This window comes from Colletotrichum orchidophilum, assembly GCF_001831195.1.
Source record: "Colletotrichum orchidophilum strain IMI 309357 chromosome Unknown Scaffold_53.1, whole genome shotgun sequence".
Lineage (NCBI taxonomy): Eukaryota > Fungi > Ascomycota > Sordariomycetes > Glomerellales > Glomerellaceae > Colletotrichum > Colletotrichum orchidophilum.
The window spans coordinates 66,403-92,020 of NW_019173009.1; the positions used below are offsets into that span (position 1 = coordinate 66,403).

Here is a 25,618-nt window from a genome sequence, read left to right on the forward strand (position 1 = left end):
AAAAGCAAATCACACGGCCGGGCGTTTTTTGTGTTTCAAAGCATGAGGATACACTTATTGGGTTTTTATACGAAAAGGCGCGAATCAATGAGGCCTCTTTTTTCCCCCCTCTCTTTCTGATGAATTAAAAAAAAGAGGGGGAAGGGAGGATTGCGTATATTTGAATGGCTCGGCCAACTTGTAATAAAGGAGAGAGAAGCCGGGTGGAGCTGTATTGACACTGTTATTTATTGCCACAACTTGAAGCTTGTTTTTTGTTGTTCTCCCAAGTCTCGTGCGACTACCTATCTACCTGCCTACACCGTAGTGTCTCCTCGACCAAGGCGCGAATATTGTCCACACTGTAGTTGCATGAAGGCCGTTACCACAGCTCAAGGGGGGGCTTCTTGGAGGGGTTTAAGTTTCTAAGGCTTGTACGTACATACATGGATGGTATTCTTTGAAAGGAGCGCATCAGTTCGTCAATAACAAGTCAGAGGGTGTGTCGCGCATCAGACGCCTTCTTTCCCGCTGTCACAATCAGTCCTTGGATCCGTCCAGTCACAGTTCCAGCCAGCTTAAGCCAACACAATCACGATCTACGGCAGGATTATCAATCGAGGAGAGGGAAGAGAATTAGGGGGAAGAAGAGAAATAGTTGAAAAGGTTGGGTTTCCTGACTATGCCCTTTAGCGTACCTTTTGCCGCGAAACTTGTATGAGACGGCTCAGCCGACGGGAGCCAATATTCATCGCAGTCGGCGCGTCTTGGGATATTGTTGGATTCTGGAGGGGAGGGGGGGAGGGGAGGGCCACCGGGGAGGTATATACAGACACACACATGGCACACTATAAGGAAAAGAAGCAATGTCGGGCGTTGGATGTCGTGTGACCTCGCAGCGGGCTGTGACTGACGGACGAGCATTTGTGTGCGAGGTTTGAGGGGAGTTTAGATAGAGAGGCACGGAAGCGGAAAAGGGGGGGGGGTCGGGGAGAGAAAAAAGAATAAGGAGAGCAGAGAGTGCAGAGAGTACAGAGAGTGACAAAACGTGCGCAACATCAACAGCGGATCTTTTCTCCTTTGCTCGTTCCCTTCTTTTCTCGCATCCCCCTCCTCCCGCTTCCACCCCGTGCCCATCTTCAACGGACTGTGGTAATATGAGGCCGAGTTTGATGGCACTATAATGTAGAAATTCCTGATCCATTTGGTCTATCCTCGAATCCAGGCACGGCCTCCTCCCCCCATCAAGCAATGCTCACCAAAAAATTTCGCCTTCCGTCACGCATGGAACTGGCGGATGAATGAAGGCGGGGGAGAGGAGGGGGGGGGGGGTTTGTTGGAAACGAGAAACGCGGGACGCGGATCTTAATGCTAGTTGAACACAGATGGGAAATCCCGGTAAACCGATGAGATTGTGGAGAAAAAAGGGGCCCGTTCCCGCCGCCGACGGGCGGAACGGACGGACTGAACGAGAGGATAGGATTATGATCAACCCGAGAAAGAAAAGGCGTGTTCTAAACAACCACACAGACTTCAGAAGGGGGGGGGGGGGGGGGCGGGGGGGGGGGGCGGTGGGTGGGAGGGAGGGTGAGGAGATGAGGGAGGGGTGCGCGCGGGGGGGGCGAGGAGTGGGGGGGAGAGTTGAGGAGCGGTGGAGGGGGGGGGGGGGGGGGGGGGGGGGGGGGGGGGGTGGGGCGACAGCGGTTGATCAAAAAGGGAGACTGGAGAAAGCCAGGGTAGGAGAAGAGTATACACTTGCTGCAGGTAGCCGAGACATTGCGCCCTTTCCCAGTTTCTTACCCATGGCACTTTGCATTTTACGTGCGTGGTGTGCTGGGCTGGCTGGCCGGTTGCGTTCTCATTCGTTTCTCTGCAGTTTCCCTAGGTGCGTTATTCGCGGCAACATGAGGATTTTTGCTGGCTGATTGACGATTTTGCGCACGGCCTTTGGCCCACCAAGTCGCGGCGGACTGGATTCTCAGTGCACCACACTCTTTTACGTTTCTTTTTCCACCTCATATCCGGCGTGGTCGTGGGGTGGTCGTTTGCTTCTACCCGTGGCGCCGCGTCACGAGTTTGGGTGGTAGACTGATAGTTTACTGTGACGGTCGGCCAGAGCGGAAGTTGGCCCTGGATTATAGTTCCAGTCCTGAAAGTTGGGAATACCCGCCCCTCGATTTGTTTAGAGGTCTTTTTTCAGCGAATAAAACGCAGTATGACCTGTGAGACCAAGGAACGAGATTAGGTCGAGACGATGAGCTGGGGTATCGATGACCAGTACTTTTTCTCTTCCGACATGGGTGGACAAAGCCGGCCAAGGAACATCTAATGAGCACAAAGAACGGCCATGCCGAATCCTCTTATTGGCAAGGTTTCCCGACTTCCAATTGTCAATGTATATCCGTATCCGTATCCTCCGAGGATATAGATAGAGAACGTGTCTTCAACGGGGGCGGTCGAGGGCAACCATAGGGTGTTGGTCTCTGGCGGCCTTGATTTGTCCAAGCCTTCCCGTCCGGGTCATCCGCACGCACTTGCTGAATGCCCTGCTTGCTGGCTGAAGTGATTTGACCGGAGCTGATAGGCCGTGTGCACTCGCATGTACTATGTAAGCACCAAGCGTGTGCGAGAGAGGCAGCAACGGCCCTCCCCTGCTGCGTCTCTCAAGGAATTGCGTATCCGTACATATCAGGCAAGGGACCGGCCAGGCAGAGACAACGGGCAATGTCGAGTACAGAAAAAGAAAAGAACTGCGGAGCTGAGAACCGGAGTCATGGAGGGAATTGGGTTAGCAGTGGATGCTTGAAACTCGGGGAGCGCATGCTGTCGAATGTGACTTATCATCCCCTAACGGCCCTCCTGTCACGCGCGCGTGGTTGGGGGTGGGTTGCAATGGTCGACGGGCTGGCGGGGAGGTTCGATTTTCAAGGATCCGGATGCAGTCGGGCTCTTTCGGTACGCGGATGCGGCTTTATAAATCCTGGTGAGGTTGCACCCGGGTCAGATTTTGGGTAGGATGCTGGATTCCCGGTTTATGTCATCCTCCCACTCCGCGTGTAGGTGTGTCTGGCAAATGCGTACCGGTAGCCAAAGAGCATGCCTATCCGTACTATCTATTCGTATCCGTGGATGCACTTGGAGGATTTGGGACGTTGCGAGAAGTATAATCAAAGCCAGCTGTCAGGCCTACCCTGACAACACCCGACACTTCGCACACCCGGATGGAACGAGGTAGTGAGCGGGGATGAAGACGAGCAACCACCCAAAAAAAAAAGGTGGTAGTACTTTTACCCGTTCTCGCAAATGCCAGCTGGCAGTCGGTGAAGGTCTAGTCAGAGGGTCGCTTGCCTAATTCAACGACTTACATGAGTGGGCTAGCATCCCGGGATGTCCAGACCCGAGTCCCCCTCCCCCCAGGGTCAGAGACGAGCCCCGGGTGACAGATCACATCGCACGTATTCGAGACCAGGCGAGGCACATCCAAAAATGCGATTTTCGTCAAAATCGAATACGATTGCCACAAGTTGATCGTACGAGGTGAGCAATGCCAGAGAATGGCCTTGGTAAGCCGACGGAGGGAGGCTGAACACGAGAAGGGCTGGGTTGAGATCCTTTTTGAAATGGCAAAACCGGCCATCGGATTGCGACCGGTGTTTGATTGGATCTCGGGGGAGGATCTGTGGTGTCGAGGAGGCTTGCGGCAGGTCAAAGGTTTATTCGCGCACTAAAATGAGGTCGGGACCCCAATGGCGAGGTGGGTGGCTTCCCTGCGTCTGCTCATGGCGAAGCTAGTACAGCGAGAGAGGCAGTTTGGATCGAAGCCGTTAGATGCTATTGTTGACCCTTCACAACGGCACGTCGGCTGTGACGTCAGACGAAGTCGAAGGAGCAGTGCAGGCCCACGAGGGAGTAGGTGAGGTGTGGGGATGAACAAGAGAAGGGCACGGCACCTCCATCTTGCCTCACCCCGGTGCCTTCTATTTGCGGCGATTTGCCTTACAAAAGACAATCCTTTTGGAAAGCAATCCAGCAATGCGGCTTCTTGTGCGACACGAGGTGGCAGGACCCCGTGAACCAAGCCAGGTGGGAGCTCCCGTGCAGAGCGGCAGAGCGGCAGAGCGGTACATGCGTGTTCGGCCAGTATTCGTAGCAAGGCAGTCCCAAGGAGCCAGCCGAGCACACCATTCTCTAGTCATAGTCAGCCATGCATATGATATTGGGAGGTGGCGTCCCATAGCATCGCTCGTCGCACACTGCGAGGCGGCTCTTGCCCAGGCGCTTGCCAGACCGAGTGCCCCTTTTCTCAGCGGCTCGCTCTCTCAGTCTTTGCGAGGAAGCAAGAGGCGAAGGCATACTTTGTAAGTAGCTCGCGGCCGAGTGATCCAAGAGGCAAGACAAGACTGGGGTCCATGTCGGTAGGACGAGGTTGGCTGGCGAGAGTGGGTGTACACCCCCCTGGGCATCGGTGGGTGGAGGTGTCAGTCGCCAGTGCTCCTCGATTCGTAAACCACCTCAGCAACCCAGCTCAGTGTCTCGCTCGTGGCTCCTTTGAATACCTCTCGGCTGCTGTGGCTTGACCATTGTTGACATCTGCTCAGGAATGAGGCATTGAGGCGGCAAACCGCATTGGATCGGAAGAACAATAGGTGGTGCCATGCTCCGTGGTCAAGGGATAGAATGCCGCACACTGCAGATGCTTCCAATGTGACCGTGAAGGGCGGTGGTGGGTGGTTCTATTTATCGAGGGTCCGAAATTGAACTTGTGATCGTTAAGTTGGTAGCAGAGCTGAAGGATCAGACCCTGTCACAGCACCCAAGGACGGAGACCGAAGGAATATCGACTTGTGGGTAATCGCGAGTACCTTCAGCGCGGCACATAATCCTCGTGAGACCAAGTATTTTCCCTTGCCGGCAAAGTACCTACCTACCCATAAGGTACCGTAGTGCCTGTCCCCAGGGGATGCAACTTAACCAACTCGCCTCGCTGCAGTGTGCTGCTGTGCTGGGCTGGGCCGGGCTGAGTGAGGTGCTGCTCTGCTCCATTTGGTTGGCGCGTCTTTTTTTTTTTTTTTTAACCTTTCCTTCCTATTGTTGCTTGCCAGCGTCAGCGCCAGCGTCAGCGCCAGCGCCCACACTCATCCGGCGCTCCCATACACACTGTCGGAGTTGTCCTCCCTCGTCCTTGGGATCCCAGCTAAAGACATCCCGCTCGGGTCCTAGACCCGCTCCCGCCCTGCTACAACACCACTGCTGGACTCGATCTGGCCGCCTCTCCGCCTGACCGCATTCCCAGCCCAGTTCCAAATTCCCAGATCAGCGTCCTCGTCTTTCCCATCCGCTCGCTCAGACGACGACCAACAACCTCCGTAAGGAGCAGTTCGAATCTTTGCGAATTGCCCAAACGCTGGCTTCTTGGTCTGCTGACTGGCCTCCACCATCTACTCGAGTTCAGCTGCCGGCTTAAATTCCCTACCGTTACCGCCTGCAACAAAGACATTTCACACCGTTCTTCTTCGGCGCCGATTGGGATCACGCCTAGTGTGTTTGAATCAGGACAGGGAGGAGCAAGAGACGGATCCTGCACAATTTTGGCGTCTGACTGGAAATACTGACTGCCGCCTTGTCCCAGAGACGTGTCGGCCCTAGAGGGAGACAACCGCCCGTCTTCCACTCGGCAGCCGCAACCACAAGAGAGGACGCATCTATCCGACCCGACCACGGGTGTTTGTCCTCGCTGTGCAGCAACCCTCGATGTTCTTCGCTCGGCCATCACTGGCTACGGCATATACTTGAAGAGAGCACAATGCGACCGAGAACTTCAGAAACGGCATCCCAGCCTTCTCAGGCTCAGGCGACGTCTGTTGCCTCGAACCATCACCAAGCCCTTGGGTCGGCCCCGCCTACAGTTGATGCTTACCCCGATCAACACCCTCAATACCACCACCATCGCGAACCCGGCCAGCAACTAGAACAACAACAACAACCACAACAACCACAGTCTCACGATCCGCCGACACAGGGGCAACCCTCATACTCTGCTTACAATCAGGCATTCCCCGTGATACCCCCATCCTACTACCACGAGCCCGGCTCATTTATACACGACGAATACGACGATTACGAAGACTACGACGACGATGATGTTGAAGATGAGGATGACGACCTAGACATGAGCGACAGCGATGGAGGTGCTCCCTTGGACCATGTCATGACAGTCACCAGCCTTCTGTCCCCTATGCCCGACACCGAGACCGAAACGGACCCTCCCCAGTCATTTCCCGGGAATCACCACATCGAGCATCCCGCACATCCGCCACAAGACCAACACACGTCCTTGGGCCCCCCTGCTCATATGGTGAACTACTGGAACATTTCGATTGCGGCCGGGCACGGATTCCTCGATCCGATAGGAGCTCACCACCCTACCCCGCTTGATACGACTCCTTTCCATCCCATGCTTCATGCTGGAGCTGTGGATGATGACGATGACGACGATGTTTTCTACCCACCCGTTGCCGAGCAGCTCCAGCAGTTTCAGGCAGCGGTTCCCAGCGAGGATGAGATAGCATGGGAAAACGCAGGTCCACCGGCCCTCAGCAATCCTAACCCGAGCACTCTCGGCCCAGAAAATCCCGGCCTGACCGACTTCCTCAAGGGCTGGGCCTGGCGTAACGGCTTCCAGTCTAGAGGTCCTAGCCCTGGCATTCGTCAAATAAATGCACAGGTGTCGAGGGATGTTTCGCGCGTGCGATACTCGGATCTGGAGGGTGACGCATATGATGCGCAGGGCATCAACTGGGAAGCCTTGGGGGTGACGCGCAAGAATGCTCGAGAGCGTAGATGCCTGGACTACAAGAATTATACTAACAGGACGGATTCAGATATCTGGGCTGTAAGTCGCCGCTTGGAAACCTCGTGAATCCGAAACTGAGACTAACACAACCATCGCAGCCCCATCTGCCAGACAGAATCATACGCAATACCGAAGATTTCTTCAAGTTCCGTCGCATGGATATCCGTCAAAACGTCCACCTGGCTCATTTCCAGCTGCGCAATATTCTTGCATGTACTGGACGGAGCCATGCCTTCTACCCGGGCCAGCGAGCCGTTCACCAGATCAACCCCGTATCTGGCGAGAGCGAAGTGGCTATGGACCTCAACGACATGATTGGTGTCCAGATTTCAACCTTGGATGCCAATTGTGGTATATTGATTGCGGGTACTTTCAATGGAGAGTACTGCATGCGAAATATTTACAGCCAGGACAAGAAGTATACCGAGGGGCAAATTACCAGCCACGTCAGTGGTATAACCAATCATTTGCAGATCCATGCTTCGAGGAGCTCATCCGCACCGCTAGCTGCCTTTGCATCCAACGACCAAGGCTTCCGTGTCATGGATGTGGCCACGGAAAAGTTCGTTCTGGATACGCAATACGGCTGTCCCATCAACTGTTCCGCTCTGTCCGCCGATCGTCGTCTGCGTGTAATGGTCGGTGATAACTACAACGTCTTGATTGCAAATGCGGACACTGGTGAGATATTGCAAGAGTTGGGAGGCCACCGGGACTTTGGATTTGCGTGCGACTGGTCAGACAATGGCTGGACTGTTGCAACCGGTTTCCAAGACATGAGCGTGAAGCTCTGGGACGCTCGAATGTGGACCAACTCGGACGGTACCAGCAAGCCACTCACCACGATTCGCTCTGAGATGGCAGGTGTCCGTAGCTTGAGATTCTCTCCCACCGGCAGTGGCCCTCAAGTTCTCGTTGCAGCCGAGGAAGCCGATTACGTCAACATCATCGACATCCAGACTCTCGCCCATAAGCAGACGTTTGATATCTTTGGGGAGATTGGAGGTGTCGAGTTCACCAACGATGGCCAGGATCTCAACATTCTCTGCATGGACCGGACTCGTGGAGGGCTGGTGCAACTGGAGCGTTGTGACTTAGGGTCCAGCTCCGACTTTGAGTACGCACATCAAGCTGCGGCCTTGGATCCTTGGTGGAGGCCCAGCCAGAACGGGATTTTGTCTGAGACGGAGTTGGTTCGATCAAAATTTTTGGTTCAGCGGGAAAGAGGGAACGACCTCTTTGACCTCGATAAATGATCAAACTCTGATGAAGATAATATTTGATATCATTTGATGAAATTTGGAAATGCCCTGCTTGATCTACCTGATAGCATAGTGGGTTGAGTTGATAAATGGCATAGGGCAAAAAAAAAAGTCAACGACCCGTTTCGCGCCATTTGAAACTTATATTTCTACATTTATAAAATCTGATTCCATTTTCAAAGCCAAGTTGGCATGTTTATCAGTTGGTCACGGTAGGTATGGGCAAAGTAATTTGCATCCCGTCTTCATCTGGCCCATGCAACTGCCTTACCTCAGCAAGGGCCCTCCTCTACGGCTCGGGTGCCACCTGCCCCTCCGGCATGTGCCGTGAGTTCGTCCAAGGACTGCCCCGCGTTCAACGGCGTGCCCCGCCATCCATTCGCGCTCCCTGCGCCAGCCGCATCTCCGATATAGGCCATTGTGGTGGTGGCCCGCGGTGCTGAGTGACGACTGAGGTGTGGTCTGTCGGCCTGCCGCACACTAAGACGGCGGGGATCAATCCACCACACAAAAATTCCGTCCTCTTTCTCTTGAGTCTTGGCCCGGCCTTTGACTCACCGCAGAATCGAATAAGTGCAGGACCCCCCCACGGATAGCTTCCGCGACGAACAAGAACAAAACCGCGCAGACTTCAACTTTTACCACCGCCCGAGCCAGACCAATTGACTCGAAATCACGCTCGCTTTCCCGCCTCAACCCCTCCGAGCACCCACCCGGCCTGTGTTGTACAACCAAACCCCCGCCGCTGTCGCTGCAGCAATTCTCGTCGCCATTGGCCTTACTGCGACCTTGTGCTCCATTCCAAACGCGCCCGACCCGACGTTTCCACCTAACCTCTGGAAGTGTTTTAGCTCTGAGAGCGACTTCTCTCCACCTCTTCTATTATCGATCGCGTCATTGCACAACATATCTTGCCTACCATGGATTTGGTGAACCAGTTGGTTTTTACCCCTCCATCAAAGCCATCATGGACCAATTCGCAGAGAAGCTAATGACGAAGCAAAGCTTAGAGGGCCGACTCCTATTCGCTGTGCCCAAGAGTGAGTCAACCCAGGACATTCATGTTCAAAGGCACACATTGCTGACCATGACTCCTTTCCTCAGAGGGCCGCTTGAACTCCGCTACGCTGAACCTACTTGAGGGAGCCGACATCCAGTTCCGCCGCGAGAACCGCCTCGACATCGCCCTCGTCAAGAACCTCCCCATCGCCCTCATCTTCCTGCCCGCCGCCGATATCCCCACATTTGTTGGCGAGGGCCGGGTCGATCTTGGTATCACGGGCTGGGACCAGGTCAAGGAGCACGATGCTGGCATTATCAGCAGCAACAAGGCCCAGAGGGCTTCTGTCGAGCTGAACGCCGATGGCGAGGAGCTCCAGAAAGTTGGAGGCTGCGAGATGGTCATGGAGCTCGGCTTCGGCCACTGCAAGCTGCAGACCCAGGTCCCGGAGAAGGGTCCCTATGTGACGACGCAGGACCTGGTCGGCAAGACCATCGGCACCAGCTTTGTCAACCTGGCGGCTGAGCACTTTGCCAAGCTGGAGCTGGGCGTCGATGCCGATGGCAACAGCAACACCTCGCCGAAGAAGCTTCGCACCAAGATTATCGATCTCAGTGGAAGTGTTGAGGCTGCTTGTGCGTTGGGTGTCGCCGATGGCATCGTTGACCTCGTTGGTAAGTTGTCCCGGAACAGCCAGCGTCTAAAGGAATAAGCGCTGACATCTACGTCCAGAGTCTGGTGAGACCATGAGAGCCGCCGGCCTCAAGGCCATTGACACCGTCGTCGACTCCCAAGCCTGCCTCATCAAGTCCCGGTCGCCGTCAAACAACGAGCTGATCGAGCTCATCGCCGCCCGTATCCGCGGTGTCATTACCGCTCAGAGATTTGTCCTGTGCCAATACAACATCGAGCGATCACGTCTGGCCGACGCCAAGCAGATTACCCCTGGAAAGCGGGCGCCGACCATCACAACACTGGACGAGGAGGGCTGGGTTGCTGTCAGCTCCATGGTCGAGAAGAAGAAGATTGCGCTGGTAATGGATGATTTGACCCGCGTTGGCGCTCAGGACATTTTAGTGCTCGATATCCACAACACTCGATAGATTCTGCAACATTTTGGGAAAGGATATACAAAAAGACCACGAAATATGTAATGTGCCTGGAAAAAGGTCAACCAGATTCAGTTCCATAGATCGCAATCGGAGGAGAAACGAGCGAACGTTCGAAAGGGCAAGAAATAGCAAAAAATGAAGCTGAAGCTGAAGCTGGGTGAAACGATTGCCAATCATCAACGCAACTAAACAGTTGTGTCAGCAGTTGTGGCTGAGATGACGGTACGCAGGGGGCGTCGACAATGCTTGCGTCGCTAGCGTTCCATTCCGAGTCTCTGCCCTTTGCTCTGCATTTTGCTCGGCCTCTGTGGGTGCAGGGCTGATTCTGGATGAGCAGAGCCACGCGCACTGGGCATCCCTGATCAACAGAGCTCTAGGATTTTGGGCTTGTGCCCGCACGAGCGAATCGGACATCGGTCGATGCCCTGCACAAGTTGCTTGTCAGTTCTGGGGCTTTTCACAGCAATTTTTCAGCTTGTGTTGAGTGAGGTGTGATGTGACGTCGATTGGGGGCGCTCTCCTGCTGATCCCCAAGATGCGCCAAGTGGGGAACACTCCGTCACGCCCGTATCCCGAGGCGGTGGTAATTTAGGTAGGTAGTGGCAGCGGCGGCGGTGCTGGCCCGCGCCGAAGCTACCGACGCGACCGATGATCAGGTACCTCACTGACATATATCTATCTCCGCACGCCGTCACTTGTTTAAATCCCTTCCTTTTCTGAAATCCTGATCCCAATCTGACCCATCTCCGAAGAGTAAAGCTCTTGTCAAATTGCCAGAAAATAACTGGTGGCAGCTCGGAAAGTTCAGTTGAATACTTGTCCGTCAACCATCGTCGAGGATTATTGAAGCATTTCGACCCAGCGTGACAATGTCGTCATCAACAACAGCTACAAGAGTCACTGCCAAGCGAGGCGGCAGCAGCGACGCTGGAGCCGTCCAGCAGTCTACCATTTACAAGGTGAGCTCCTACACGCCTGAATTCATCCGGTATAATGAAGTCTGGTTACCCCGAAGAAGTGAAGGGGTTTTCGCCCGACTTAGGACCCAGATGACATCTTTCGTGATTGATGTGCAGACGCTCACTCGCAACTCAGGTCATAATGACACCCATCATCCTCGTCTCCTTTCTGCTCTCCCTGGCATGGGTAGACCTCACATACACCATCAGGAGGTCAAGAAATCACGGCCGGCAAGGCTGGATGCCTTCCTGGCTCCACAGCATCCTCTACCGGAAATCGCAGTATCGTTACGCAGAGGCCAAGGACCAAAAGACACCAACAACCACACCGAGTCCCAAGGACGAGCGGGAGGAGTTTTACTATCACAGCAAACAGAAGAAACTTCTGCGCATGGAAGTCGACGATGCGTTTCAGCTACGAGGCCACGTTCTTGTGGTGATGACGCTCGTGTTGCTCACGGCGTCGCTGGCCTTTGCTTGGGGTGGCTGGATGTTTTCCGGTTGGGTTTGGAGGAGCTACGGCGAGAGAGCCTTCGATATCTGAAAAAAATGTTAAAGGATGGAGATGAAATTCTGCGATGGATCAAAGATGTTTAGTGTATGGCGGCGACCCGTCGCTTTTCTCAATCATTCCAGCTCATCGATTGGCACCCGGGATGAAGGCGACTAAGTTGGGATGAACTTCTTCGACACTAGGACCGTTCTTCAAGGGCCAATGCCTCCCTGCCCACTTGGCATGCTCGATGGCTGACTCGGCCCGCCCTCGTCAGCTCCCAGCCCTCCACGCCCACCTTGACCACGGGTAGCACTTCAGAGCCAGGTCCAATTTTTGTATCTCTTCGGTCATGACCTGAAGAATGTGGTTGGCGCCGATGGAAATAGTGGATGGTGCTGCTAAAATCTCGAAGAGGACAAAATCTTGAAAGTGTGATTATACCCCGAGGTTGATCTGTAGCTATCTGCAGTTTATGCTAGAACCAAAAGGCTTCAACCTGCCTATGTTGGATGGAAGAGACACTTAATAAAAAACCTCAATAAGTGACCGCGATATAGTCTTGGGACAATCATCGGAATAAAAAAGGTGCGACAATGCGGTTCAGTACTGCCATAGGGATGGGATTGATTGGGGAAGAACGATAAAGAGGAGGTCCGTTTCTATCTACGGGTAACATCAGATCAAACCGCTTCCAGTCTTATTGTCAGCTCCATGCCACCGGTCTTCAACAGCAAGCACCGGGAATGAGGGTTCGAGAGATTCTGATGTCCAGGGGCCTTGACTAGTCCATGAAGCCCTGGTTCTAATTATTTCATGGTCCCCATTCGGCCTTCGACTGGCCCATTTATTCTTTTGCTTTCGGGTTTTTTATTGTTTTTCTTCAGTACGTCTAATGCTGTAGTACTTATTCGTAGCTGAGATTCTCTATTTCAACCCACTATGGTTGGAATGCAGCCTTTCAATTACATGCATATCTCTCTACAAAAGGTTGCATTGCCTTTGCACTGCCTGTTTAAAGGCCCTTAATTTCGTGGCCATTCACATTTGTGAGATTTCACGTCTTTCAGAGTCTTTCAGAGGAGGGGTTACATTTGACCTCGTACCTGTTAACCGTTGGTGGAAAGTGGGACAGATCGTGGAGTGGGTCTCAGCACCCAGGGACCGCTGCTTCCCCTGCCAGCTCTGGTATCCTCCCTCTTACCCCACATACGCGCCGACTTGCTCTTCGCACCTTTCCTTTTCGGCTTTCACCACAACCACTTTCCTGACCTTCCGAACTGCCTTTCAAGGGTCATTCACTTCAAACGCATCACCAAGAACTCAGCAAATGCGACACATGAAAATACAATCATGTCGGAGCCGGAGCCTGCACTGCAAGGGCCCGGCGTCTTGCACAGCACCAGTGCGCCGCTGAGCAGTGCACTTCGGGTAGAGCTCTTTGCTGCCATTGAGGCCATTTACGCGATAGGTGGTGGGTCCGACACGTCCCACGCGATCAAGTCAGAGACAGGAAGTCATCCCACTACGACAGACACAGACCATTACTCAGCCTCCAGTCACTCCTTGGATACTGCGTGCAGTCGGCTCACTGATGTTATGAAGCACTGGGACTTGAGGATTCAGGATCGGTCGTTATCTCGTCAACATGCCGTCTATCACTTCCACCCACCGAGCAATGTCATGGAATTCGAGAGCTGGGTTATGGGACAGAGCATGTCTACTGCTGATTCCACCCTCATTGCTCGTCTTATCGACTTATGCCCTCAACTGGGGTTCGAGGTTCTTCCAGTTGTCATGAAGTACACAGGAACGACCTGCCAGTACCAAGTTCGTGCCCCTCTTCCGCCAGATGGCAATGTCGGGCCGCAACTCCCTGAACAGAACGGGTACTGGAAAGCCTATCAACATGTCAAGCACTCTCCTAGCATTCATTATTTTGGAAGCTTTGATGATCTCACACTTGCTGAAACTGTTGATTGCCATGAAGGCAATGTCCTCGATGAAAGGAACGTCGCCTGGGAAAGGGCCCGCCGTGGAATATTCTCTTGGCAAGGGTCCTACGAGCAGCAGTTGTTCGACGAAGAGCGAAGACTTCGTGAAGCCAACCCCAGATGGTATCAGAACATTATCCCAGGCACTAGTGGCGACCTAGGTTATTACTTCGCCCCAGTAAGTCTGATGCGACCAACAATCATGGTATGTGTGACTCTTCTCTAATCATACTCAGGCGATCATCATCACACCGCTCAGAACTCAGCTGGAATTTGTCAATATGGACGAGCCATCGCAATCTGCCATTCGCATCTGGCGTTACCTTTTACGGCAATGCAAAGCATCTCCAGAGTCAGCATTCTACTTTGAAGTCCTCCAGTCTCTGTGCCGATTTGTGTGGCCCGAGCGAGGTAATGAGTTACCAGAGACACAAATCCTGGGTACAAGGGTTCAGAACCGCCAGGAGCTCATCGACAAAGTCGATTCCGGTCTCATGGGCGATCTGATGTTGACCTCGCTAGTCTTCAAAAACCATCAACTTTTCCAGAGCCTCATCGCCAGTACACCGGTCGAACCATTGGTAGACTACAGTTGGATATGCCAAAATGCGAGCTTTCATGGCTACTCAGCAGCTAATGCGCTCTACGAGTAAGCTCAATGATTGCAATCAATAGCCAAGACTAACACCAGCTTAGACTTCGAAGTTTCTTATTCGAACGCAACAACTTTCTGCAAGTTGCTAGCATAGTCGATAAGTTGCCTCCATATTCTGTGACCGACAGTTCAAGCAAAAGCGTCGAGGAACTCGGAAAGATGACTATTGGCATACTTAAATCCCCCGTGTCAGCAACCCATGGCCGAGTCGTGGTGAACCTCTTGAAGTTATTCAAGGACTTTGACAAGTGGAGTGACATGTGAGCACAGCTCCTATCCTTTGACATGTTTCGATGCTAATGGATCACAGGGTGGATTCAGCCATGAGCAGACATGGAGAGATCCAGCAGCACAGCCAATTCATGCTCGGGTTGTTCAATAGACTCTTCGAGGTGGCAAAGAGAGACAGGCTGCCTCTGGACCAAGTCACTGCATTTTATCAAAAGCACGCAGGCGTGACAGACGAGTTGAAAACGCTATGGGACATTGGCAAGCTGGTCAGCAATGCGAATGAAGAGCAGAGCGCCGAAGCAAAGGCCGCTCGGCAGGCTTGGTGCATTGCTGAACCAACGGAAGAAACCATTGTCGGCCATTCAAAGCTGACCCCGACAAATCACACAATGATTGCTGGACTGTTCAGAAATCTTGATCGCCTAGGTATGGATGATCAAGTAAACAATCTTGCAGAACACATCGCTCAACATGTTACTGAGATTGAGCCCATCCACTTGGCACGTCTCTGGCTACCACTCCTTAGGACCCTCCAGGACCTAGTGGATCCCGATAAGCCGGCATACCAGCACCTGTTTCAAGCCATCTTTGAGCGTTATGAGAGTGCAGTCTTTGAGGATGTCTCAGGTCGGATCGAGCAAGAACCAAAGCTGATATCCCCAATGGCCGCATGCTGTCGTCAATGCGAGACTCTCAACTCTTACTTTGATCAACCAAGCTGGAAGACCATTCACTTGGTGAAGCCGAGGATGATAGTAGACCATATACAAAGTCAGCTTCAGAATCAAGGGAAGCCCATAAAAGTGGTCATCTACGGTAGGAACGAGGCCAGCTTGACAATGCAGCTTACCAAGTCTTCATTGGCCAATGAAAGACTCCGCACGATCGGGGCACTGAGGAGACAGGAGGCGACCAGAGCTGTTCAGCAATTCGACCCAGATGTTCTGCTGTCTTTCCTCGGAGACAAGGGGGAGATCATGTGGAAGTTGGGAGATGCGGAGTCTCAGAGGCCTCTCAAAGGCACCTCGGCAAGACTCTCAGATTCATCGTCGACTAGGTTGGCTGCCGGATCGTCTAGAACAAGCTCGTCATCCACACCAGGTGTTTCTCTAAGATCTTTAGAGACGCCTCGGAGGGGTTACCAAGAACCTCCGATCAGGGACGAAATAACATCACACACCAACATGGTCCAAGCTCAAATAACGCCAAGGATCGAGGATAGGAGCATAACGGGCATGGTGAAGCCGGAGCCTTCGGCTTCTCTTAGTTTAGCTCAGTGCTCGGGTCACAGAGATATTCGGGACATGTCTGGTGCCAGTGTCAACAAGGAGCAGGCCACGCCAAGCAGTAGCACCAGTCAAGGTGGTTTGCTCAAATCCAGCGGGACCTCAGCGAGAGATCGACTCAAAAAGTTGGGCAGAATGAAGCTTGAGTCTACACCCAAGTTTGATGATGATGATGAAGCGACGGCGCGACTCCGGGCGAAACTGGATAAGAGACTGACGCCGAGAGAGACACCTCAAAACCGTAGCGGCAGCAGCAGCAGATTGGACTACAGCTTGCCGAGAACGCGTAACCTGTTGGCGCCGTTCGGAGGTCGCGGCTCGAGCAGGGAACCTGCGTCCTCTTTTAACAAGCAAGCCGGCCTGACGAGCACCTTAGAGCCCATTTTGTCGTTTCAGAGCACGGCCAGCGGCTTCTCCAGAACCCCGCGGCTAGACGCCGTGGCAGGAGGTCCTACGCCCAGGCCTTCACCCCTTCTGAATGCGTTATCAGGAGGCAGTGCCAACAGCGGTAGCAGTCGACTGGGCCTCGGGGTGAGAACTAGAAGCCCTTCGAGCAGCCCATCACCGGCTACCGCCGGCGGCGGCAGCAACCAGCCGGATTACATGGCGGCGATCATGGATGTGAAACGTGCCAAGAAGCTGCGTTCCGGCTCGACGTGGGAAGTGCGGTCTGCCTTGGGTAGTATCGTGGGCTCGGGTACGGCATCCTCTGCCGCGGCCAAGTCGCGGTTCAGCGGACTTGTCGACGCGATTGAACAGGAGAACCCGAGGCTCACTAGCCTGATGAACGAGAGCCCAGATTCGCACAGCGCATCTGGTATAGCGAGGGCTACATCAGGGGCTCTGACGGCGCGGTCTCATAACGTGAGACCGGACCGGAGTCGCATTTCCGGCACGGTCAGTCGCAAGCGACATATTATGGATGACGATGACGACAACAACGAGGTTATTGACCTCTGCGGCGGTAATTCTTCCTACGAAGGAGGCAACAAGAGGATGAAGACCACTCCCACCTTTACCCTACTCGATGACGACCCATTCGGTGAGGATTGATGGAGAGGGGGGGTGGGATGAAATTTGCTTCTTTCGACAAGAGCTTAGCGCATTAAGCATCGGCGAGCGTTTGACATGGTTGGTGAACGTTTTCATAGGTAGAAGCGTTTTTCCCCCTGGGATGGTTCAACAGGATGGATGGTAATTTGGGGGGCGTTCGATATAGGCTATTTTGTTCTTGCCTTGGGGGCGTCAATCTGGAATAGGCACGATACCCAGCACCATAGAATCAAATTTTCGTTTCAGCAAGAGTAAAAAAGGGGTCTTTTTAAATCATTGTATGAATTTGTCATTACTACGCTTTAAAGCATCGCTTTTCGTTTTGCGTGCCCTGCTATATTTTTTGCTTCCGTGTCGTACACCAGAAGGGTTTACATCACATAAAGGAGATCCGTGTCTAGACGACGATTAGCATGACAATATTCAAAGACGTCCAAGAACAACAAATGGATGGCGAGGCTTACCGATTGGGTGACTGCTTGAAAGCTGGGGCAGCTGGGTATACTTCTCCTCCAGGACTTCACGAATGCTGTTCAGTAGCTCGACGTAGCTTTGCTGGGGGTTCTTCTTAAGAGCGGTGATGAAAGCATACGACATTGCGCCCGTGGCTTGGTTCGCAATGGTAGCGTCGGCGCTGGAAACAACTTTTTTAGTTCTCGAAACTCCGCTCATCGTACAGATTACTCACGATGTCTGACTATCCTTGCTGCCGGACCACATGATGACGTCGGCAGGAGAGGTGCGCGTGTCCTTGGTCTTTTCGTAGGCATCGTCGCCGGCAATGGCGCGCTTGCCAAAGCTGAAGATGGAGCTCGCAACACCACCAAGGTCGCCTGAGGTGTAAGCCGTGAATGCCTTGAGCAGTCCCTGACCGGCCTCCTTGGCCAGATTGGGCTCCTTGAGAACGCCCTTGGTGGAGTAGATGTAGGGCAGGTCGAGGGCGGATCCAGAGTGGCACGAGTCGAAGATGGCTGTCAGTCTGACGCCGGGCTGGAGGGGTCGAACCATGATGAGGTGCATCTCATCGTCAACAATGTGACTGGCCTCCTTGTAATCGACCGGGTAGATGACCTCATCATAGCCATCATCCTCGTCGCCATCAAGATCCTCGGTCTGACCGCCGTGGCCCGAGTAGTGGAAGAACAAAGAATCATTTGGCTGTGCGCCCTGGACGAGCCAGTGCATGGCTCGGAGGATGTTGTTCTTCGTGGGCTGGCCCATGGCCTGCTGCTGATCGTCGGTGAGAATGACCATGTCCTCACGCTTGTAGTTATACCTCTCTACAAGGAAAGCCGACAGGTTCTTGACGTCATTGATGCAGCCCCGCAGCTCACCATCCTGACCAAAGTAGTTGATGCCGATGAGGAGAGCTTTCCGCTTGCCCTGGCAGGTGGAATACTGAAAGCTGTACCCGTCGGGAGCACCGTGGCCAAACTGCTGGGCGCCTGAAGGCGGGGGAGGCGGCGCGTTCCGGTTGCCGTGAGCCCAGTCGTTGGAGTTCACCGTTGGCATTTCTGAGATGAGTCAGTGCTTGTGGCACTTTGCCTAGGGCGAAGAAGCGAGGCGTGTGGTACTCACGGGGTCTTCCCTGGTGTCCGGAATTGACAGGGTAGCCGTATACATCGAGGCCCGGAGGCGGAGGATGAGAAGGGGGTGCATACCTGCCGATGTAGCCCTGGTCCGGGTGCGGATTGGGCGGCGCCTGGTTGTAACCGTAGCCACCCTGACCCGGAGGGGGACCGGGAGGCGGATTGTAGTCGCCGCCGCCGTAGCCTCCGTGGTGCGAGGGAGGGGGTCCGGGGGGAGGTTGATATCCGCCGTAGCCGCCGCCGCCTCCTTGATGACCTCCATAACCTCCTCCCTGTTGGTGTCCGCCGCCATAGCCTCCGCCGTAACCGCCTGATCCATAGCCGTGCTGTCCTGGATAGCCAGACATTGTGCCGAGTCAATTGACGCTATGTTTGTGCGGGGTGAAGAGTGTTGCGCAGGACGTTTTTGGTTTACACAAGCTTCACAGGAGCAGAAGGTGAGTTGTGAGTGAGGTGGTGTCCCGGAAAGGGCGGGGTGAGGAGCAAACCCACTATGAGCGAATAAGCCGTGTCAAAACAAGCCTTTGATACCTCTGAATGCAGACTTTTCGTTAATTCAGGGATGGTGCAAGTTCTACAGAAGAAGGTCTTGAGAGCTGCTGAGGTTCGGACTTGGGAGGTTAGGAATTGTTGTTAACGGAATGCGAAGGGTGTTAAGAAAGACTGTGGGGTTGAGTGAGAAGCGACAGCGATGTGCGATATGCAGAGAAACGGGTGGTCTGGTTGGTGGCAGCAAGAGGAGGGGTCCGTCAGGTAGGTACGGGGTACCTCGCCAATTTCTTTTGAGCGGTACTGCGGGAAGCTCCTGCTCACCTATGTAAGAGCTGGGAAGCTTGCTTGGGATGGGAAGGAGAGGGAAGGAGGGGCAACGCGCGAGGCAGCCCAGGATGAGACGTCTTAGGTTGAGGTCGGAGTAGTGGGGTTGGAGGGGGGAGGCACGGGTGGGAGGGGCGGTAAGGGGAAGTGAATTGAATGGAAGGTGAAGGGAGGAGGCCTCGGTTGCAGTTGCACAAAAGGCGCGACGTTTTGTCTGTTCCTGGGCAAGTGTTTGGAGTTTTCAGCTGGGATTCACACCTGCCTTCGAAAGAGAAAGAAGGAGTTCCAGAAACTTGTTCCACATCATCTGGACATCTCTCCCGTACCTAGGTAGGTTAGTCCATAAGTACGGCGCTCTCATACTTTCTCCCGCGTCTTAGTGATAAGCCCCAGTCTCTCAGGTCTCATGCCCGGCTCCGTGGTCAAAGTCATCATGGATTGCTTTACCTTTCGCCTGGTTCGTGGGAGGGCCACGAGTGCGAGGCAGATTTTGCTGGTCAAATCCAACAGAAAGCAACAGCCGGTAAGCCCTCCGAGGCTGATACGGACTGCCCATGATTCAAGAGGTGGCTAAACTTGGGCTTGAGGTAGAAGTCCGAGCCACGCTCAACTGCAGGTCTCAGGAAAACACTGCCGATGAGTCCAGTAAAGTGAGGTGAGCTCGGTACAACGCCAGTCACCTGTGAGCAGCAGCAGCAGCTTCCGCAATGTCCCTACCCAATTATCACGTATACCTACTACCAAGACTACCTTAAAAAGGGAGCAGGGGGTTAGCTAGGTGCATAATGGTCTGCTATGGGTCGCCAGACTCCCGTTGTCTGCCAAGGCCGAGCGGCTGTCAGTTCCTCCCCTTCCCGCGCACAGCAGAGGAGAAGGGACGACATGCCCAGACCAAGCCTGACGGGAAGAGAGAGCGGAAGGCGGAGGGATTCCATCGCTGCGCTTGCATGCGTGTAAAGTACCTACGCACGCTGCCATGTCTGTCTATTGTTGGCCCCCGCCCGCCCGGATTCCAGTTTAGAGGACCGGACAGAGCGAGTCTAACCCTCTTTGAGCAACGGCGATGTGGATGCGGCCGCGTATGCTTGCAGGTCCGCGGGCGGGAATAGACTCGGGCGCCAAGACTTTCCCAGGCCACGCTCGCGCTGGATGGTGCCGTAGGGCAGCCGGCCGTCATACCTCCCATGCTGCTTGTGATCAAGGTGCTCAGGCAGGGTAGGTGGGTCGGTACCTTATGTAGGTACCTTCAGGTGCAAGTGAGCCTTAGGGAGGGAATGGGCTTGCCTTGGGAGGGGAATCTTCGATAGGAGAATGTCACCAACGCAAGTTCAGCGGGCGACTGTCGGACATCTGTCAACCTTACCTCACTCTGGCGTCGCAGCCTGGACCTGGAACGGGCTTCTTGTTGCTACAAACTGACCAGGATAAAGTAATACGAAGCTAGGGACGGAGCAACCAGCATCAGCTCAGTCTCAAGCCACTGCTGCGCGAGGGGCTGGCTCTCGGTATCGGCATCCAGCCCATCGGCATTCATGTGCAGGTACCTTGCCCTTCACAGCAACAGAGGTGGGAGCAAGGTAGCCCAGCACTAAAATGTAGAACCATTCAATCAGGCTGAGGCCAGGCGAGAGAACGAGGGGCTGCCATTCCGCGACTCTTGCTTTTCTCCCCTCCCACCTCCCAACCTCTGCTAACTCTTCCCTCAAACTTCAACAAACGATCCTTTCTGCTTGAAACAAACCGACCGACAAATCGAAGCGCAGCCGTCGCCAATCGCCCGGAATTTCGCCGTAGCTTCGTCCATATCCCATTCTATCCACGACACACGCTCGTTTCTCGACCCCGCAAAACTCAAAAATGGTGCGTTTCCGCCGCGACCCATGATGCTGCCTCTCACGTCGCAGCTCCGGTGTATGGCTGTGTTTTCGTCGGCATCAGAGACTGACATTTGACTTTTGTCTCCATGCAGGCTCCTCCCCCCTACGGCCTCACTGAGGAGCAGTACAAAGACTACAAACAGGTCTTTTCCATCTTCGTAAGTCGCAAGAACCCTGCCTCGCACCCACCTATCCCGACAATGGCATTGATGTGCATTGTCCTCCTTGGGACGAACTTGTTGCTAACAGTGGGTTTTTCCTGACAGGATCGCGATGGCACCGGTCAGTACTCCCGACCTCACGCGAAAATCCTTCGTCGCCCGATACCAAATCACACTGCCAGGCTTGCCACTCCTGCTGGAGTATCAGCTCAACCAGCTAACTAGGGTTGCGAGTCTAGGCGCCATTAACGCGGAGGAGTTCCAGATCGCCATGCAGTCTCTTGGACTGAACCCTAGCATCAAGGAGGTCAACGAGCTCATCGCCGAGGTCGACCCCAATCACGACGGCGGCATTGATTTCCAAGGTGGGCCTCCATCATTAGTCGTAGCGCGATTGGAAACATGATCGCTATGGTGTTCGCCATGGCAACTTTGAACCTGAGCGACTGACAGCTGCCACAGAATTTCTTCAGCTCATGAGCGAGGCACCCGCACCGTCAAGCAAGGACACCGATACCAACACTGAGCTCGTCGCCGCCTTCAAGGTCTTTGACAAGGACAACAGCGGCTCCGTCTCGCCCTCGGAACTGCGCCAGGTGCTGCTGTCCCTCGGCCAGCGCGCCACCGATGAGGAGATTGAGGAGATGATTAGACATGCCGATCTCGATGGCAACGGTTCTATTGATTGTAGGCAACCCCAATTCTGCGCACCCATGTCGCGATCGCATCAATACGTGTACTGCGGCATCTTTCGCCCACCGGAATGGCCCTGCATCACCACCCCATTCACATTTCGCTTGCCACCCCGCCCCCACTCAATGTTTCTTTAAATAGCACCATCACTTTCGGAGGATTGCGGCTGACATGCACTTGCAAAACACAACAGATCAGGAGTTCGTCCAGCTCATGGCCCCGAAAGACGGCAAGAAGTAAATTGAATTCTGCAAACGCGAGCAGCGACAAACGGTTCTAGGCGCGTATCTTTCTTAGGTTTTGGGTCCAGTGGGTGGGGGTGGGGGAAAAGCACAACACTGCCGCCTTGATACCCTTTCCTCATAAGGCACAGTGAGAGGATATGGGTGCTTTGAAAGTGGAGGAAAACGACTTGGCAATACACATCGCAATCACACACATGACACAACAAATGCAAGACATTGATTAACACAGATTTACACTTTCAACCCTGGGCTCGATGCGGAAACACAACTGACGGATAGGGTTTTTTGTGTATTTACTCTGCTATTGGCAGAGAGGTGACTGCTTACGTCGAGTCCCCCTCGCCAGGTAAAAGCCTGAAAGCCTCCCTACCGAAGACGATAAGGAAATGGGCGAAACGCAATCGCCATGTGGGTAACTGTGAGAGGAATAATGGTGAAAGGGAGGGCTACTGCATCTCCCAATGCTCAGAGAACAAACTGGGGCGCGCTGTTGGTAGGCGTGAAGAGAGCCGCATCGCGAAGGGGGGGAATTTCAAGAAAAAAAAACATCCTTCTTTCCGCCGAGTAAACAACCCTCGTCCCCGTCCCCATCCATCCCCCGTTCTCCAAACCCAGAAAGTTTAAGGCCGTGATCGCGTTCCGGGGTTGGTTGTGTGTGATGGTCGATGGGCCATCTAGGTAGTGGTATCTTTATGTGTAAAGTTTGTTGGTTTGTTGCTCGGTTGCACTCGATTCATCGTTTGTTGTCGTTGCTTACTTTTTTTTTTGGCTTTGGCTTGGCGTGATGGATTAGAAGCAGCAGGTCAGGCACTCGAGGCAACACTCGCAGGTCTCTCCGCAGAGCCAGCAGCAGCAGAGAGTGGCGATGCTGTTTTTTGGTGGTCAGTGTGTGTCTTTCGCAGAAGATCTTTGCGCGCGATTGTCGCAAGACCGACTCTTTTGTTGATTGGGAGATGACTTACCAGCCGTAGAGGCAGCCCTTGTCATCCTTCTTCTCCTCCTGGGGAGGGGGAGCCTGGCCCTGGGGAGGGTAGTACATCTGCAGTCGGCGTCAGTATCAGAGCGTCGGGATCGAGGAGCGAGGAGGCCGTCGACGGTGTTGGATAAGGTAGACTTACGGGCTGCTGGCCGGGAGGAGGGTAGCCCTGAGGAGGGTAGCCCTGAGGAGGGTAGCCGCCCTGAGGAGGCGGGGGAGAGCCGTAGTAGGGCCTAGGAGAGGGAGTGTCAGTTTGGGTTTTCTCACGAGATCGTGAAGGTGAGGCTGGCTGCTGGTTCAGGCCAGCCCAGCCAGCCTATGTCGTTGAAGGAAGGAGGCGCGCGCGACAGGTGAGTTGGAGACTTACTGCTGCTGGGGAGGGTATTGAGACATGGTGGTCTGTGACTAGGAAGTTTGATTAATCGACAAAAGAAGAATCGAGGATTGCAAATGCGCGCAAAGGTGAGGAAAGAAAAAGTAGGGAAAGAGAATGAAGGTTGGAAGTTGCAAGGGGTGTGGGTGTGATGTGCGGGATGTGAGAGAAGGAAATAGGACAGGATGGGATGGGATGAGATGAGATGGGGTGTGGGTTATGTTTCTGCTCCTCGGTCAATGTTAATTACCTACTTGGGTTCAACAGGTCCTGCTGGGATCATACCTCGTCGAGGCGCAGGACATGACCTGAAAGTAGACTGAGTGGCTCTCCTCTCTCAGTCTGTCTGTCTATCTGTCCGTCTCTCACTCGCTCCCGGGTATGTCTCCGACGGGCGATTCGCTGACAACCGGCCTACATACACGCGCGTAACGTTTAAGATACCCATCTTAAGGTAACCCATTCACCCAAGAAGCGTTACGCCTCAGATATTTGCGATCCATCCTTGGACATCCTGTGAAGGGAATAACGCGAAAAGGGTTCACTCAAGGCTCATCCTCGTCCTCCTTCTCTTCTTCTTCTTCTTCTTCTCGCTCGTTCTGTTCCCCTTCGGGCCGTCCGTATCTTGGTCCCTTGTGTCTCCCAGTGTCTCCTTAAAAACAGGGTCCTATTCTCGGGCCCGCGGATCGCTGTTCGCGAAGGGGTCCAGTGCATCACCCAAAGTCGCCATGTGGCTCATAATCCAATACCAGCCCAGTTCGGAAACACAAAGGGGGCGAGGGACCGGGGATGAGGTGGTGGTCAACTGGCCACCGGAAGGAGCGAAGAGTTCGAGTGACGACGAGCAAAAAGAGGGTCTCGGCCGGGATGCCGGGCTCTCGGCAGTGGCACCTGGTGTTAGTTTTCTGGGCATTGTGTGCACATGGGATAGAGAGTCGCCGTTGCACAAGTTGATAGGGCGGAGCCGGGAGCAGGGGTGTGAGATGGGGGTTTGTTTAATTTGATAGTGTCTTTCTATGTGTTCGGACAGAGTTACTTTGTACAGAGTAAACCGTTTGGTGGCTGTACAACCTGTAATAGTACATGATGACCAGGTATGGACAGCACAGCCACCAGTGCCAACCTTCGTCCAACATTAATACCGATTGGGTACGAAGTAGTGAATCATTTTGTTACTGCTGCTTCCGCAAGTATTTCTGCTCCTCGTGATCCTCTTTGGTTGCACCTCTTCGAATGGACAAGGCTCTGGGGTGGATATGACGGCACCAAAAGACCGCAAAGCCAAGAAGCCAAGGTTTTCCTTCCCTCTTGGCAGGCGTACGCGTCCACCGTCCAAAAGCGTTAGGACCTCTGCAGCTCCTCAGCTCGGCATGGCGGTTTGACGAACAAATGGGCAGTCTCTCACTCTTGAGATCCCGTTGCCGAGCCCGTTGGGACGGGACAAAGAAACACTTTTTTCTTCTCTTCCTTCACCTCTGGGACGACGAGGGGATGGGCGCACCAGACCCTTGAAACCGTCATCCAGTCAGTCATCTGAACAATGAGCCGCAGCAGACATGAAGGAGGGCGATGCTCATGCGGTTCCTCGTTTGAGCTCTGAACAGCTGCGATTGACGATTCTTGCATTGAGTTCTCGCCGATGGTTGACTTGACCCACGAGCCATAGGACTCGTTTCTTTTCCTTTCTTTTCTTTTTCTCTCAATGCCGACTTGTTTGCCCGCATAGCCGGCAGGTCAGCCCACTCACCATTCCATTTGCATGCCCGGACCGGTACGAGCAACCTGGAAGGCAAGTCTGCATCTGCAGAAGTGTTTGTGAAGACATGCCGGATATGCAAGAGGTGGCATTAAAGTAAGATATCGGTAAGGTAGGAAATACATGACACAGTGACACATCTTTCTTTAGCTTTTTTATTGCGAGTGGTATTTTTGCCATAGGCGGTTAGACCCAACCGTTTCTTTCGCACGCGGGCACCGGAAGGCAATACAATAGTAAGGTAGAAACTTCGAT

At 53.8% G+C, this 25,618-nt stretch overlaps 8 protein-coding genes across 8 annotated transcripts; 5 read left to right on the forward strand and 3 right to left on the reverse strand.

Annotated features, from left to right (window-relative positions):
• Nucleotides 1-5,782: 5,782 nt before the first annotated feature.
• On the forward strand, nucleotides 5,783-8,088 carry CORC01_06851 (WD domain-containing protein; the record flags this gene model as incomplete). The annotated part of the gene is made up of 2 exons (XM_022618490.1): nucleotides 5,783-6,871; nucleotides 6,931-8,088. 2 exons carry the CDS (start codon nucleotides 5,783-5,785, stop codon nucleotides 8,086-8,088), a joined length of 2,247 nt encoding a protein of 748 aa, XP_022474969.1.
• A 973-nt stretch (nucleotides 8,089-9,061) lies between these two features.
• On the forward strand, nucleotides 9,062-10,197 carry CORC01_06852 (ATP phosphoribosyltransferase; the record flags this gene model as incomplete). Its single annotated transcript, XM_022618491.1, has 3 exons — nucleotides 9,062-9,134; nucleotides 9,199-9,768; nucleotides 9,827-10,197. 3 exons carry the CDS (start codon nucleotides 9,062-9,064, stop codon nucleotides 10,195-10,197), a joined length of 1,014 nt encoding a protein of 337 aa, XP_022474970.1.
• Nucleotides 10,198-11,075: 878 nt separating this feature from the next.
• CORC01_06853 (uncharacterized protein) lies at nucleotides 11,076-11,709 on the forward strand (the record flags this gene model as incomplete). The annotated part of the gene is made up of 2 exons (XM_022618492.1): nucleotides 11,076-11,165; nucleotides 11,302-11,709. The coding sequence occupies 2 exons, from the start codon at nucleotides 11,076-11,078 to the stop codon at nucleotides 11,707-11,709; spliced, it is 498 nt and encodes a 165-aa protein (XP_022474971.1).
• A 1,302-nt stretch (nucleotides 11,710-13,011) lies between these two features.
• On the forward strand, nucleotides 13,012-16,877 carry CORC01_06854 (uncharacterized protein; the record flags this gene model as incomplete). Its single annotated transcript, XM_022618493.1, has 4 exons — nucleotides 13,012-13,830; nucleotides 13,889-14,301; nucleotides 14,349-14,567; nucleotides 14,618-16,877. The coding sequence occupies 4 exons, from the start codon at nucleotides 13,012-13,014 to the stop codon at nucleotides 16,875-16,877; spliced, it is 3,711 nt and encodes a 1,236-aa protein (XP_022474972.1).
• A 371-nt stretch (nucleotides 16,878-17,248) lies between these two features.
• Nucleotides 17,249-18,813, reverse strand: CORC01_06855 (caspase domain-containing protein; the record flags this gene model as incomplete). Its single annotated transcript, XM_022618494.1, has 4 exons — nucleotides 17,249-17,274; nucleotides 17,342-17,511; nucleotides 17,566-18,391; nucleotides 18,456-18,813. 4 exons carry the CDS (start codon nucleotides 18,811-18,813, stop codon nucleotides 17,249-17,251), a joined length of 1,380 nt encoding a protein of 459 aa, XP_022474973.1.
• Nucleotides 18,814-20,322: 1,509 nt separating this feature from the next.
• On the reverse strand, nucleotides 20,323-20,816 carry CORC01_06856 (uncharacterized protein; the record flags this gene model as incomplete). The annotated part of the gene is made up of 2 exons (XM_022618495.1): nucleotides 20,323-20,469; nucleotides 20,703-20,816. The coding sequence occupies 2 exons, from the start codon at nucleotides 20,814-20,816 to the stop codon at nucleotides 20,323-20,325; spliced, it is 261 nt and encodes an 86-aa protein (XP_022474974.1).
• A 323-nt stretch (nucleotides 20,817-21,139) lies between these two features.
• Nucleotides 21,140-22,253, forward strand: CORC01_06857 (uncharacterized protein; the record flags this gene model as incomplete). Its single annotated transcript, XM_022618496.1, has 6 exons — nucleotides 21,140-21,142; nucleotides 21,252-21,317; nucleotides 21,426-21,441; nucleotides 21,560-21,685; nucleotides 21,783-22,007; nucleotides 22,207-22,253. The coding sequence occupies 6 exons, from the start codon at nucleotides 21,140-21,142 to the stop codon at nucleotides 22,251-22,253; spliced, it is 483 nt and encodes a 160-aa protein (XP_022474975.1).
• A 794-nt stretch (nucleotides 22,254-23,047) lies between these two features.
• CORC01_06858 (uncharacterized protein) lies at nucleotides 23,048-23,627 on the reverse strand (the record flags this gene model as incomplete). The annotated part of the gene is made up of 4 exons (XM_022618497.1): nucleotides 23,048-23,126; nucleotides 23,221-23,297; nucleotides 23,377-23,467; nucleotides 23,602-23,627. The coding sequence occupies 4 exons, from the start codon at nucleotides 23,625-23,627 to the stop codon at nucleotides 23,048-23,050; spliced, it is 273 nt and encodes a 90-aa protein (XP_022474976.1).
• Between the last annotated feature and the right edge of the window lie 1,991 nt (nucleotides 23,628-25,618).